Raw genomic sequence first — 16,396 nt, forward strand, 5'->3', positions numbered from 1 at the left:
CAAAACACCAATGGCTTATGCTCTAAGATCAAGAATCGACAAATGGGATCTCATAAAACTGCAAAGCTTCTGTAAGGCAAAGGACACTGTGGTTAGGACAAAAGGGCAACCAACAGATTGGGAAAAGATCTTTACCAATCCTACAACAGATAGAGGCCTTATATCCAAAATATACAAAGAACTCAAGAAGTTAGACCGCAGGGAAACAAATAACCCTATTAAAAATGGGGTTCACCCCAGTGAACTAGACTGTGTGGGGGGCGGCAATGGGGGGAGTGTTGGGAGGGGAACACCCATAAGGAAGGGGAGGGGGGAGGGGGATGTTTGCCCGGAAACCGGAAAAGGGAATAACACTCGAAATGTATATAAGAAATACTCAAGTTAATAAAAATAAATAAATAAAAAATAAATTCACGGAACGAAAAAAAATGGGGTTCAGAGCTAAACAAAGAATTCACAGCTGAGGAATGCCGAATGGCTGAGAAACACCTAAAGAAATGTTCAACATCTTTAGTCATAAGGGAAATGCAAATCAAAACAACCCTGAGATTTCACCTCACACCAGTGAGAATGGCTAAGATCAAAAACTCAGGTGACAGCAGATGCTGGCGAGGATGCAGAGAAAGAGGAACACTCCTCCATTGTTAGTGGGATTGCAGACTGGTACAACCATTCTGGAAATCAATCTGGAGGTTTCTCAGAAAACTGGACATTGAACTGCCTGAGGATCCAGCTATACCTCTCTTGGGCATATACCCAAAAGATGCCTCAACATATAAAAAAGACACGTGCTCTACTATGTTCATAGCAGCCTTATTTATAATGGCCAGAAGCTGGAAAGAACCCAGATGCCCTTCAACAGAGGAATGGATACAGAAAATGTGGTACATCTACACAATGGAATATTACTCATCTATCAAAAACAATGACTTTATGAAATTCGTAGGCAAATGGTTGGAACTGGAAAATATCATCCTGAGTGAGGTAACCCAATCACAGAAAAACACACATGGTATGCACTCATTGATAAGTGGCTATTAGCCCAAATGCTTGAATTACCCTAGATGCCTAGAACAAATGAAACTCAAGACGGATGATCAAAATGTGAATGCTTCACTCCTTCTTTAAAAGGGGAACAAGAATACCCTTGGCAGGGAATAGAGAGGCAAAGATTAAAACAGACACAGAAGGAACACCCATTCAGAGCCTGCCCCACATGTGGCCCGTACATATACAACCATCCAATTAGACAAGATGGATGAAGCAAAGAAGTGCAGGCCTACAGGAGCCGGATGTAGATCGCTCCTGAGAGACACAGCCAGAATACAGCAAATACAGAGGCGAATGCCAGCAGCAAACCACTGAACTGAGAACAGGACCCCCGTTGAAGGAATCAGAGAAAGAACTGGAAAGCTTGAAGGGGCTCGAGACCCCATATGAACAACAATGCCAAGCAACCAGAGCTTCCAGGGACTAAGCCACTACCTAAAGACTATACATGGACTGACCCTGGACTCTGATCTCATAGGTAGTATTGAATAGCCTAGTAAGATCACCAGTGTAAGGGGATGCCCTGGGTCCTGCTAAGATTGAACCCCCAGTGAACGTGATTGTTGGGGGGAGGGTGGCAATGGGGGGAGGATGGGGAGGGGAACACCCATAAAGAAGGGGAGGGGGAGGGTTAGGGGGATGTTGGCCCTTAAACCGGGAAAGGGAATAACACTCGAAATGTAAATAAGCAATACTCAAGTTAATAAAAAAAATAATAATGGGTCGGGGGAAAAAAAAGTCCCATACTGTCTTTACCTTTCTTGTCTTCTTGATATTTAGTGTTCTGTTTTCCATGAATCACAGTCAATGGACCTTTCAAAGTTGATCACACACCTCTTCTCTATCAAACTTTTCAGTAACTCCACTATTTCTACCACATGTTTTCATGAATTCTTCTCCAACTGTGTAAAGTCATGAACGTATAACCATGTCTCCCCATTAAAATCAGTAAAGATCTAAAGTTTCATATTCATCTTTAATCCAGCAGCTGATACTAGATGAGTATTCAATAAACATACTGAACTGAATCAACATGACCTAATACCATGTGAAAATACAAAGAATGGATCATCTGTTTTCCCCCAGATGAATAAAGTTTAAGGAGAATTAACATGTACATTATATTATAAAAATTATATTATTAATATCATGGAATGCTATCCATATTGTGAGTTCTGTTCACATTTATGATTCTTAAAAAACATAAATACTAGAAGCCTGGAAGTATTGGTAATTTTCCAAAAGTTACAAAATTATTATGCTGAATGCTTAGAAATCCAGTATTTTTAGAGCACCAAGACCAACTAGACTTCCAGGAAGCAGACAGGATGATTGAGACCAGTCTAACTTAGAAGAACTATGTGATCTCTCTCTCTCCATGTGCTACCCAGACTCTGGTCTGAAGACCTGGCCAAATTCAGAGTCATCTTGGGCCCTAGTCACACCCCAGTGTTTCTTCTTCACTGTTTCTTCTCAGGGCCCTTTGTACTTGTATGTGAGAAGATGTGAAAGTTTTTCTGCTTCTCTGAAGTAATTTTACCCTGATCAGAAGTCATTGTTAACCACAAGTCACACTCTTTCAGAAACCAACACACTCAGACGTGAAGTTTGTTTAAATGTCATTTCCTACCTTGGGCATGCAGATCAGCAAATGTCCTGTTGTCTGAGACCTTTTAGCAGAGCTGCTGTCAGGCTGGACCTCTGCAGAAAGGGCAAGCTGAAATGGCTGGGTATGAGAAGGAAGCATAGAGAACAGGGCCATATTACAAAAGCCCACCTCAAGGGGTATCTTTGTTACAAATTCATCACACACATGTTAAAGTAAGAAAACTGCTTAGATGCATTAAAATATATTCTAAAAGCTACTCTTGGTTTGCATGATCCATGTTAGCTGGTTTTATGTTCAATCTAAAGTGTATTCTGTGAAGTATTCATGAGTCCACCTAGGGTGGAAAGTTCATTTATAAATAAAGCATCAATATATTCCCATTTTAATGTCTCTCTGGGCTAATCCAAATGTATGCTCAGAATCAGAAACTATCCTCTTTCAAAATGATAAAATTATAGCTTTCATGAATGAACTCAGTGACCATTTAGAATAGTCATTCAATTGAACTTTGCAGCCATGTTACTAACTTTTAAGAAAAATATGACACAGCAGGTGCAGGTTTAAGGCACTTCCATTCCTGAGATATTGAAAGTCACATCCATGTCCACTGCATACCATTCCTGTGGTGTGAAAGGGCATGCCCAACAAACAGGGCACTGTCAGGGTTTCAGTTAGGACTTTTTTTAAAAAAAACTGGGACCAGGTGGCTTAGATGTACCTTTCAAAATGGCAGTATCCCACAGTTATGCCTACCTTTCCTTTGACCATTACTCGAACATAGGTTGGCTGCACATCAACCTCAATTAAAGAGGTGTCCATGTACCTTCAAAATCAAGCACACCACATCTTGTAATTGTCAAAAAAAGAAAAAAGAAAAACTATTCAACTCAAAAAGCAAACACATGAACGCATGCTTACATGACCACTTAAGATAAAGTTTGAAACATCCACACCAAACTGCCCCTAAAATACTAAGCTTAACTTATTCCTAGTCCAGAGGAAATTCAATATATCAGCAATTTCATTTTTAGACATATAAGCACACTTGGCATTGATTGCCCCAGCCCAAAAATATATTAGGTCTAAAATGCCAGAGGTTTGCAAAAGAAAAAATGGCTTGTCATGTTCTTCCATGAATATTTTATTTTAAGCCCCCAGGATTTCAGTGGCAGTGAATGCTGGATCCACCACACTCTGGGCCCACAGCCACTGGCTCTGCTTTTTGGACGCCTCCAATGCCCTGCAGCTGTTGTACAGCTGCACTGGACCAATGCTGTTGGAAAGGCAGTTCCTTTCCCCAGAAGGGACAAGCTATTCAACAGGGATGGCAGCCACCCGTAGCCCTCCAGATTTCAAACCACACACTAAAATAAGTTTTGCCAAGTAGCCATATTTTAAAAACTGATTTTGAATATAAGAAATAGGACAATGACTCAAAAATCACAAATTTTAAGACAGGGAAGGTTATCCAGGGAGCTAGTGGGCTTTGGGATCAGATGGGCTTCTGAGAAATTCACTCCATGGACTCCTGCTTCAAGGCATTAGACCATATTTCTGAACTGCTCTCAGCCCATTTCTTCCTCTGAACAGTGAAGAATACCCTCCCCTCTGAAGTGCTCTGAAGGCATGTGAGCTGTGTCCCTTAGACTGTTCATGTTAATTAAGAATTACATCATCTGCTTTTAAATCATAATATTAACAACAACAAAAAAGTCTTCCCCCAAACTCAGGCTTCTCATTTACCTGCTTCTACCTTCAAGGTCTTCCTCTCTGTTTTTTTCTACCACTTATTTTATTTTATTTTATTTATATGAGTACACTGTAGCTGTCTTCAGACAAACCAGAAGAGGGCATTGGATCCTATTATAGATGGCTGTGAGCCACCATGTAATTGCTGGGAATTGAAATCAGGACCTCTGGAAGAACAGTCAGTGCTCTTAACCACTGAGAGCAAACTTCTTCTCATCTCCCTGTTTCTATTGCGCAGGTTGACAAGTTTCACTAGCCAACCCACACTATCAACCACCCGCACCACACACTCGCATTCTGTATCCCTGAGCTCTCTTTCTAGCTTATTTTCCTGCATATAGCTTTTCTCCCTCTGAGGCTACTCATGAGGAATCTGACTGCTTAGTGCCTGTGTCCCCTGCCAGGGGTATAGATAAAAAGAGCCATGGGCATCTGGGTATGTAGGTGACAATGTCATCAAGCCTTTTGCAGAAGAAGGTATTCTCTAAGTGCATTTGATTAAGACAGGATAATCCTTGATGCATGGATTGAACTTCATCTGTAGTCTCATGTGCTGACACAGATAGCAAGGGATTTTAGCACAATTAAAACTTCAGAAATAACCTAATTAATATGAGACAGACTGAAAAGGGTGGAACCAGGAATACTTAACCCCAACCCCAGAAAAACAAAAACAAAAATGGGAGCTGTAGAGCTGTAAAAACAGAGGAGATGAAACCAGTGAGGGAAAGATGGAGTGTCCTTCAAAGGCAGGGTGGATCAAGCAGCAAGTAGGCAGAGAATGGAGTAGGTTTGGTAGGCAAGAGCATTGTGTGAAGGAGAGCATCTAAGATTAACTATTCACTCAGCACAGCCAATGTGAAAGAAACACAAACACACATAACTTAAAAAATAAACAGTGTGTAGAATACCCACATCATAGAATATTATGTAGCCATAAAAAGGGTGGGAAAGTGGATAAGCCATGAATTCATTATGGTAAGTGAAAACAGTCAGACAGAGGCCATGTATTGTATTACTCCATCTATATAAAATTTTTACTGTGTGCTCATTTCAGGATACAGATCTTACATTAGTGATGACCACGAGGAGGAAAAAATGAAGAGTACTAGGTGGAGATGGGGTCGAGATAATGCTGTCAAATGACTAAACAACATTGTGAATTTACCAAGCGCTACTGAACTGTACCCTCCCAAATGTGTTGGCACAATACATTTTATGTTATGTGTACTTTTGCCACAATTATAAAGGCAGAGCTGGAAGGAGACCTAAGCAATTATGTTCTGGCTTCTCCAGTTTTCGTTTATGTTGACAGAAGCCACTCTCTGAAAATATGCCTTCTTTTAGATCATTACAGAATAACTGTCTCACTCACCTTCCATGGCTACTGCAAAATTAAATGTAACACAGAACATGTAGGAAGTCATTAACAACACACTGGCCTTTATCAGAGCACTCTTGGACATGTTCATGGACTCCATTGCTGCTATTCATTCATTCATTCATGCACTGAGTCTGTGGTCCTCCTAATAGGCATGGGCTACTATTGAAGGTACTAGAGAGGTACAGCCCAATGAACATAGACATCAGAATTTTAAAACACAAGGAAATCTAAACTTTGTCAGAAACCAGGTGAAGGACAAGGAGTGATGGAAGTTCTGAGGAAAGGCAGTCTCTATTCTTCTCAGAGAGTGGGCAGGGTTTTCTCTCATAAGATGACATCTCATCAGAGGCTGAAGGACAGAGACATTGATAATAACAATGACACAGGCACAGGGAATGGGAATGATCAGAAGTCACTGAGGCAGTGGTCCCAATCGAACACTGTCAAGCAATGAGGTGCAGTGACCTGGACTCTTTCAGATTCATGCCACAGGAAGGGTAGGTGATAATACAGGCAGAGTGTTGAGGGTCAAATCCCAGTAGCTTTAGAGGAGAAAAATAATGCTCTGCTATGACCATGAGGGGCAAACATGTCACCTTGCCACTGTGGTTATGCCTGTCCACTGGAATAAAGTACACTGAGAACCAGTTATAATGTGGCAATCTCAGAGCAGAGGACATCTTGTGGTCCAGGGCTCTAATATGGAATGAGGCAGAGAAGGTTGACCACCGAAGACTCATTCGTATGTCACAGTGTTTTGAAAAAAAGAGAGTCATAATAATAGAGTAATAGTCATGGCGCAAAGGGAACTTGGATATGCACATCAGAAACCAGCACAGCTCTGAGAATCACTTCAACCCCAGTCTACGTGGTTTGAGAGTTCAAAGACATGGGGCTCTCGGGTTATCGATTCACCCTCCCCTTTCATCTTTGTTTAACATTACAGTGAAGGATGTCGAGATGGCTCAGTGGCTAAGAGTGCTTCTTGCTCTTGCAAGAGGACCTGGGATGGGGTACCAAACACAATGGCTTGTGACTGCCTGTGATTCCAGCTCCAGAGACTCCACTGACCTCTTTTGGTCTCTGTGGGCACCAGGCATGTACACAGTATACATACATTCACATAGGCAAGCATTCATACATATAAAATAGAAAAGAAATCTATTTTTAAAATGACAGTGAATACGCTATCTCTTTGAAACAGCAAGTCAAGTTCCATTTCTGTGTTACAGAACTCGGGGTGGGGAGGGGGTGCTACTTAGAAAGAGATCTGACAGAAGGGCCATGAGATGAATGTATAAAAATTATTTACCTATAGACAGCCAGGTCCAGGATGATCTGGTTGTGTTTCTCATCATCTTTCAAGGAGAAATCAAGTCTAAAAAAGATGCATTTGGCGGGGGGTGGGGGGCGTGTGGAGAAGGATGCCTTTAGTACATTGTGAAGGTAAACTCATCATTTAATCAAACTAAAAGACAACCGGTATATAAAAATTCTCAATGACAAACTTATTTTTGCTAATCACACAATAAGACATCTATGCTAATTTATTTTTTTTTTAAGAAGCCCAGGAAACCAATTGATAAATTACTCTTACTGACTTTGTTGCTGCTTAAGGGTTTCAAAGTAAATTCCATCTAAAGCATTTGCTTTGGTGCAGAGATGGAGACACCTGGTGGCTGAAGTGCTTGCTTTCATGCTTTCATTTCCTTTGCGTTTGCTAGAACCCAGCATGGGTTTCTTTCTGGGGACACAAATGCTGCCTCTGTGTGCTGTGTTTCCAAAGCCCCTCAGTCCCAGCATTCTTCCTTCTTTTTCTTCTTGCCATATTTTTCCCATGTCCTTCCCTATTGCTATTCCTCCTGACCTTGGAAAAGCTGAGATACAGCCAGTAATTTGTGATGCCTATTTTATAGTTAAAGAAACAGAGGTTCACAGAAGAGGACATGATTGGAGAAAAGGCCCAGGAACATAGGCAAGAGCCAAGGCCCCTGATCCTTCAGCTATATGCCCTGGCTGAGCCCTAAGTGTAACTGCCTCGCTGACAGCATATCCCACAGAATTACTTGGTCAGTTTTATTTTGAGCAACTAATGTATTAAACTGTAATATGTATAATCCAACATTAAGCAATAGATACTAAATTGGGAGATACAAATTAACCTCTGGATTTGGCTATTTTCTACAGGTCTACTGCAGCAGGGACTCTTGCTGTTCTCAACAATCTAACCACAGGGGTCTTCTACAGGGCCTCAAACAAGCCATGCACTCCTTATCTTCTGTGTGATATCCTCTCCACCTTGATTGTTTATCCCACAATTCCATAGTCCATGAATTTAAAATTTCTTTCTACATAACTTAAAACTAGTTTTAGAAGTTTGTTCTGTGTCAAAGATCACCAGTTAGGTCTCTGCTATTTTCCCTTTATCTCTAGTAATAGCTTTCCATGAAGTATTTGGTTATACTGAACAAAAATGACATTTCCTATCCTCCCTTGCACCAAGACTAGGAGATATGAAAGGATGTGTTGTAGGCACTTTCCAGGATTTTCTCTTAAGAAAACATGTGTGTCCTTTCTTAACTGACTTCTTTAATTAGCTGAGAATAACAGAGCATCCAAAACATGAATCCCAGAGGCGACTTATCAGGGCATTGTAGCTGTCTAGGTAAAGGGCAGCATTGACTCACCCTAAGATAGAAATGAAGGAGTTGATGAATAGTTGGACTCTGGGAATATTGAAATTAAAGTATTTGGAGATCACTGATAAAAGTAAAGAAAAGGAGAATCTGGGATCAAGGGGATTTGGATTTTAGAGCCAATGAGTAGATGATTGCTAAAGAGATGGAGACAGTGGGAGGTAAGTTTGTGGGGGTGAGGAGATGGAGAGGAGGAAGTGGGGAGATGGAAATTGGTTGTTCTTTTTCATTCATGTATGTCAACAAACTAATGCCATCTAGCTAACTGTATATAGAAGCCTTGAACTCAAAGAGGAGGCAGGATCTTGATATGAGTAATGTGAACACTGTAGTCAAATGTAGTTAAAGCTAGAGGGTTTGTTTGGGGTATGTATTTTCACCACATGTAAAGTTTTCATCTTTTTTTTCTCCCCCTAAGTTGTCCTGAAATCTCCTCCCCTCCTTGTCTACCCAAGTTTATTCTCCTGTCCCTCCCCCTCCCTCGTCCCCCTCTCACTCCTCTTCCTTCCTCCCCCTCCCTCTCAAAAAAAAGAAAGAAAAATAAAAAAAGGAAAAAACAAAACATAGAGTCTATTTGGTATTAGTTAACTATTTCTGAGCACAGGGCCTGTCGTGGGGTGTGGTTGACACACCCAGGGCCACTCCATTGGAGAAAACTGATTTTCCCTTTCCTAGCAGGTATCAACAGCAAATACCTGCTTGGTTAGGGGTGGAAGACTTTGTACCCACTTTCCTTCTCTGTGCTTAGAAAAGCCAGAGGATTTGATGAAGTCCTGGCCCAGAAAACATGCTAAAACAAGGACAGCTGAGAAAACTGAAGCTCATAGGAGGCAAGGCCGAGGATCTGCCCAAGCATAAGGGAAGAGCCACGATTCTGCTTTAACAGGGAAGGAGCTCTCTTCCATCCAAGTTTCCAACGTAGAGTAAGGTGGGACCTGTCTATAAATGATCACTGTGCAAATGATGGGACTAAAGAAATTTTTGGATAATGCAATATTCAGAAATGGATTCAAGATGAAATATGAAGCAAAATGTCAAAGACTGAGTACTGACAAGTCTGCCAGGAAATTTGGCTGCAGCTGAAGGCAGAGAAGCAGAAGTTGACAGAAACTGGAGGGGGTGGTCTTAGTTTTGTTCTTTAAGATTAAAGTTACTAAAATATGCCTATATCCTGGTGCTGTTGGTCCAGTGAAGTGTCAACGAGTGATGCAGAGAGCAGAGGACTCTGAGAAGCTAAGCCTTAGATAGTAAGATAAACTGAACAGTGAGTTAGCAAGGGGGCTGGGTTTTGACAGCATAGCCATCATAGCAGGAGAATGCTGTCTACCAGAGGAAACGGAGAATTCCTGGTTGATTTTGTTGTTCTAGTGAAGTAAGAAAGAAGGTCTTTGGTTAGGTCTATGGGAACATAAGGCAGTGCTGGAGATGAGGAGGAGGAAAAGGTGTGACCTCTGCCTGCAAGTGACTGAGCGAATGTTTACCAGGACGGTAAAGAGAAACCACAGATGGCTTGAGACTTGTGGTATCTGCACCTGCATCAAGAGCAGTTGTTAAAGGTGGCTGCCTCACTCCATGGACACTGAGCAGAGGGGAATGCTCAAGATTAAACAATGCTGGGATCTGTGGCTTGGTGATGGTGGACAGAGGGAAAGATGGGAGCTGCGAATTCTGCTGAGGATGGGTTTCTATGAGAGATATAAAATCCACAACAGCAAGAGAACACAGTGTGAGGACAATAAACAAAGCTATAGGGTGAGTGGATTCTTGTGTGGCTAGAGCCTGACTGCTGAAATAGAGGGAGTCTGAGACACTGGGGATGACATTCAGTGAGTTGACGAGGTTAAGGCTTAGGACATGGCAGCAATAGAGGGATAAAATGAGAATCTTATGACTGAGCTGAAGGGAGAATAATATATCAAAGTTCACCAGAACAAAGGATGGGGTTGATGAGGAAGAGAAATTGTGGCCCAGATGCTAGGACCTCCTTACATGAAGTGAGAGGGCAGGTAATTGGGAACTAAATGGACTTAAGTAGAAGGCTAAGAAGGGGGTGAACATTCCACAGATACTAGAGGATTTTAGGGAAAGGGAGTTGGACAGGCAGCATGTTGCTGTGGGCTATAACTTTACTAGAGGTTGATGGAGAGGAAGTGTGGTCAATGGTGGAAGCAGAATCTTTGGTCCTTGTCACTAAATATAGATACAAAGGACCTGAGGAAGAGGGTGATGCTGGAGGCAGATCTTTAAGCTCCAGAAGATACAGGTGGATGGTAGAAAGGGACGAGGTAGATATAAGGAAATATAATTCTGATGAGGACACATGATCTGGCACATGAAGGAGGAAAGATGTCTAAGACCTAGAGGGACTAGAGGCAATGAAGAATAATTTCTTCATAGAGACTTCTTAAGAGAACTGGCTTTGGGGAAGGGAGGGAGGGTAGTGTGGCAGGAAGAACATTTCTCTCTCTGAGCATATATAAGGCTCGGAGAGTCTCCCTTTTCTTTGAAGCTGAAGATTGTCTTCCCGTTAGACATTCAGGTTTGGTGAAGGTGGCTCCTGCCATGTGCCCTGCCCCATCTGCTGTACCTGTCCTACTGTCTGGAGCTGCATTCCTGTCTGCTGGATGAAGAGGGGGCATGTCAGATGGAAAGCTGGAGCCTTGATCGTGGAAATCATTGGAACTGGACTAGTGCAGACAAGTCGGATGCATCAGCTTAACTATGTGACCATATTGCTGACCTAAAGGGCTGATATTCTTTCTGCCAAGCATGCTTTTGTGGAGATGAGATATGCCTGGGATGCCTCTGGATTGTCTTTGTTGTGGTAATGACCTAGCAAATGAAATGATGGCAGTAAATGGGCTTTGAGTAATGAAATGAAGCTAATGAGATTTAGCCTATAGGCTTGTTATTTGTATTGAGATTATAAAAGGCACTGTGGGTATGCTTGCTAATTTTCAGCTTTCAGACAGACAGACAGACAGACAGGGTAGCTCAGGTACTATGAGACTTGAGGATTTTCAAGTTTTCCCCTCTCTCTCACTGGGATATTTATAGCAATGCCTTTCTCTAGCTTTTGAATGCTCTCTAGATGTGTTGCAGGGAAACTGTAGATGTGAAGGAGATGTCTCAGTGTTTTCAGCCAGACTGCTTGTGGCAGAGTTTCAAAAGAATCATAAACAGGGCAATGACGCAGTGACAGTTTTCAGGCATAAAACTGTACATGGTCCAAGATTTCATGGGATGCATAGATAACCAAGATCTCCATATGCCAGCATTGTTTCCTAGAAGTCAGGAGAATTGTACACTAGACAGGGTCAGAGGTGTCTGGCTTTCGATCATGCACAAAATGACACTCTTCAAACTCCTTCACAAGGCTCGACACATTCTGGTCAAAGCAAGCCTGTGGCTGGGGTCACAGCAGCGTGTGTTCAGTAGTGCCACCACAGGCAGTGTCTCCGCTTGGCCTCACTTACTTGGCTTCATTCACATTCAGGACCTTCCCATCTTCTGTAATCAAAGTCCGGGGTGGTTTCACTCTTTTTTTCTTTTCACTTAAGGTTGAGTAGGATGATGGGAGAGACCAAGGGGCAGACAAGGGAAATCAAGGGAGTATAAATGTTACTAATACAACCTTGTATTACTTTTAGAAAAGTAATATAAATCATAAAAGTTTTTAGAAATTTAATTAGGTATTTGTTACCATACTCACAGCTTACCGAGAGTCTGCCCCCTTAATTCTTCACTCCTCGCTAAAAACCAAACCAAGTTTTACATGGTTATATTTGTATCTCCAAAAACCAAAACAATTTGCCAGGGAATTTGAATTGGGGCAGTAAATTCCTTTTCATGAAATACTCATGAATATTTAAATGAGTCGATTTTATGCATGGTTTACTCAGATAACTGTCAATTCTCCATGTGTGTGGATGGAGCTTCTGCTTTGGTTGAAATTATGATTTTTGAAATGCAAGTGAAATCTATCCTGTGGAAATAAAAATACTGGTGCAGAAGCAATGTGTAAACTGACACTTCTCACAACATCGTTTCCAGTGGCAAGTCCAGAACTGCTCAGACTCTATCAGTGGAGGATTGATTTGCTCTGCTGTGGTATATAACATTGGAAAGCACCTCAAAGCTGTTAAAGATGTGTTTCCTCTTTACACACTGATGGAGGAAAATGTTGATGATGTATCTAGCAAGCGAATATATACCACTGAAGTTTAGGGGGTTTTGTGTGTAGTGCTGGTGATTAAATCAAGGGTGCATACATGCTAGGAAAGTGTTGGACCACTGAGGTTGGTCCCAGACCATGTCTTATCAAACTCAAACCATGCGAGAGGTTGATTTTCTCAGAGGTTAGAAGTGATTTGCGCAGTTACAGGGAGAGGAGAGAGCATGGTGCTAGCAAACCATGTTTGTTCATTCTTCTTACGCTCACACAGTAAGCATAGGTGTAACTGAGGAAAACGGACTACCTAAAGCAAAAAGTCAGCAGATAGTTTTCTTTACTGCAGATAACATTTGAACATGTGAATAGGCAGATGTAGATACAAGGAAAGATGATGTAACCATACGTAACCGTATGCCTTGAATGTCTACTGTCTTTTAAATAGGGATTGTGTGTTAGTTAACTTTATTCTTTTAGTCTTAGTTTCTAGTCTTCGTTTTTAGTCTTTAGTTTCTGCACATTAACAGAGGCCCTCGATCTGATCAAGCTATTTTAGTTACTTAGAACAGTGAAGGGATCTGGAAACACAGAGCTTCACTACTCTCAGTGTGGACAAGAGTTCACACAGGGCAAAAGGCTGGCCTTTGCTATTGCTCTTTCTCAGCTAATAAAATAACTATGTATACAAAGAGGCAGGCTAAACAGCATGACTGAGACTCTGTGCAACTCAGCTGTACTTTTAAAGTTGTAGGGGAAAAAGCTTCCTCCTGGTTCTAAACTTAGTATGATGTAAATTACTTAGACTATATAAGCACCATATTACACACATACATAAACACAAACAATACATATTCAGGAAGAAGTGTACATGTTAGGAATTCTGTAAGTCTACAAATACATAGAATTTATATTTAAATCTGTATAGAACCTTCATGTTTATAGGCTTATCTGCTTTTATTAAAAAAAAACAGAAAAAAACAAAAACAAACAACAAACAAACAATCCCCACAGTGGAGTGTTAAAACAGCTGATGTGTTTTGCTTAACAGAGTAGAACCAGCCACATTTTTCGTTTCTCTATCTTTGTAACTAGTGAAGAACATTTTATGGAAGTGATAGAACTTTTAGAAGTTTTTCTACTCAGTTTCTTGCTTTCCATTGATAATTATAGAAAACGTATTGTTTTTTATTCCTCTCATTGCCATGTAGACAACCATTTCAAAGCTAATTGATGACATTCTCAAGTTCACAAGTTCCAAGTGTTCCTACAATGATATATTTTGCATACTAGATTTCAGTCTTGACATGGAATGAAAAGAAGTAGAATCTATTTCTGGAAAGGTGCTGTTGACAAAAGCATTGCTTAGGGATCCTAGCAATAAACAAGTAGTAAAATTACATCTAAGATCTTCAAAAGTGGTATCATACTGGAAATGTCCACAAAAGTTGTACCATGAGAATAAAAAAGCTTGTGAAACTAATTTTAATTCTTCACTTTTCGGATAAACAAAACAGACTCACAACATTCCAACATTCATTCATCCCACAAAATAAGTTTTTCCTTTGAGCCTTAAGTTTTATTTCTAACCTAGGTGTAGTGGATTGGCCTAATGCTGACTGTATTTTAATGCTAATGTGAGGCCCCCAAGACTGGTTACCCCAAAGACAAGAGAGTCCACACCTAAGACATTGAGTGACCCTGCCCCCAGTTAATTGTGACTGGTGAATAAAGATGCCAACAGCCATTAGCTGGGAAAGAGGGACAGAGGTAGGTTTGAGGTTTTGTGGGCTTGGGTCAGGAAGGACCAGGGGAATAAAAAGGAAGTCACCACGGGAGAAGGGTCAAGAAAGTCTGGCCCTAAGGGCTGTGAAATCGGAGTTAAGAGCAGCCAAGATGGGACATAATAAATAGTAAGCAATAACTTTGGGTTATTTATTTGGTAATCTATTTATAGGGAAATAGATTCTAACAACTTGGAGGCAGCTGCCCAGCTTTTGTGCTGCTTAGGGCATATTGAAACTATAAAGGGTCTATGTTCTTCCGGTAACTCAACAATCGAGGCCCCAGCCCGGGAGTTTTGTTTTTTTTTTTTTTTTTAATTTCCACTACACCGAGACCGTACTATTTCTATTATGTAAAGTGACTAAAAGGAAACAAATCAAAACTCTATCTCAAATGTTATAATTCATGATATTCTAAATTTGTAATGGGAATAACACTCGAAATGTATATAAGAAATACTCAAGTTAATAAAAAAAAAAAGAAAGTTACAGGAAAGTTGAAATAGCAAAAAAAAAAAAAAATTTGTAATGAAATCAGCCAACAAAAAGATGTATTTGGAAAAGGCAGGATCTTTAAGTGATGGTTAATAATGGGTTGGCACAGACATTAGGTAAAGCATGTACAATGGAGAGAATATATAGTCCACAGGAGAGTGATTCATTCAATCATAGGGAAAAATGAATACCTTAACTTATCTTGGGCTTTGCGTTGCTTTTCCATGTGTCTGAGAGTTTCCAATCTAGATTCAGGAGTGAACAAAGACGGTTTGTTCCAGAATGCCAGATCATCTTCAATTTCATCTGATTTCTTTGTGCTATGTTGTTGTTCTTGTGTTTCTGGTACCTGAAGATGGTCTTTGTTCTCCATGGCAGATGGGCTGGGCAAGGCAAACAGACCCAAAGCATGTAAGGCCAAGAATAAACATAGGAGTTTCATCATTAATGCTTCCTCTTAAGTGACTTATGCTTTCCTATGTTAACTTCATACATGTGAATGACGAATATTGTTGGGAGTTCACATGAATTAAAATCAAGGAAATTATGGCCCCAGAACCAAGGCAGACCCTCGTTCTCTATCTTTAAAATATCACAGTACCCAGTTTGAGTGTTTATATGCCTAGTTGATATGAGTTACCTGGGAAGTTTTGATTTGTGACTTCTCATTAGAGTCTATTTGCAGATAGAGGGGCTCCACAGGTCCATGTGGTATCCTGCAGGAGGTACTGGTGATCAGCTGAGCATGGAGATCCCTGGACCTTCGCAATTTCCCCCATATCCATCTCCCTCCTATCAGATCCTCTCATTACACTGCTCCAATCGAATTCTGGCTCTAACAGACAAGTCAATCATTTTACTTTGAGGTTCTTCAATAATTTCTCCCTCTAAATGTTCTTCAGAGATGTGAGCCTTTCCGCGGTATGGCCTCCACTTCATTTTTCATGGTTAACTTCTGATTATGCTACTTTGTACGATAGCAGCTCTCTGTTCTCTCTTTTACCCAGTTTTGCGTATTGTCTGGGAATTAAATGATCTCTCTGTGTAATTGAATAAGTGTTTTATGAACTGTTCAGCATTTGTCCAGCATGAGTTTCAGAAACTCACTGAGCCAGATTCCCAGGCAAGGCAGACCATGAGGTCACTTTCAGGGCATGGTTCTGTTCTAGTAGAGAGGAAATGGTAGCAGTAAACAATGAACAATGGGGAAGCCTCTCTCCCCTCATCACTCCCTAGAATACACACTCAGTGTAAACATATCTGAAGCTAGGTATATCAAACAATAATTCAGTATATATATATATATATATATATATATATCAGGTCATTATATATCTGGAGATCATTACCAAAAATACTTATTTAGTTCACCTTCAGGAAGAATGCTATTTTTATAACGGCATTGATTGGACAAAAAATAACTGAAATTCAGATAGTATGAGCAAAACATAGGAAAAAGTT

The 16,396-nt window shown here is 40.7% G+C and overlaps 1 protein-coding gene across 11 annotated transcripts in view; it reads right to left on the reverse strand.

Annotated features, from left to right (window-relative positions):
* The window catches only part of Dnaaf11 (dynein axonemal assembly factor 11), a 101,137-nt gene that overhangs the window by 47,769 nt on the left and 36,972 nt on the right, over positions 1-16,396 (reverse strand). For 6 of the 11 annotated variants that reach the window (XR_005486579.1, XR_005486580.1, XM_039078777.2 and 3 more), the window contains 5 exons: positions 15,127-15,318; positions 11,965-12,042; positions 7,105-7,170; positions 3,413-3,482; positions 2,681-2,776 (listed from right to left, as the gene is read on the reverse strand). Coding sequence is in view for 9 of the 11 variants with exons in the window: in XM_039078777.2 (XP_038934705.1) it covers positions 2,681-2,776; positions 3,413-3,482; positions 7,105-7,170; positions 11,965-12,042; positions 15,127-15,318 (502 nt within the window). In the remaining 2 variants the exon portion in view is untranslated. Of the gene's footprint in view, positions 1-2,680; positions 2,777-3,412; positions 3,483-7,104; positions 7,171-11,964; positions 12,043-15,126; positions 15,319-16,396 lie in introns of those variants that run through there. The other 5 variants (XM_039078780.2, XM_063263250.1, XM_039078781.2 and 2 more) reach the window with 3 other exon arrangements.

Source organism: Rattus norvegicus, chromosome 7 (assembly GCF_036323735.1).
Source record: "Rattus norvegicus strain BN/NHsdMcwi chromosome 7, GRCr8, whole genome shotgun sequence".
Taxonomy (NCBI): Eukaryota; Metazoa; Chordata; class Mammalia; order Rodentia; family Muridae; genus Rattus; species Rattus norvegicus.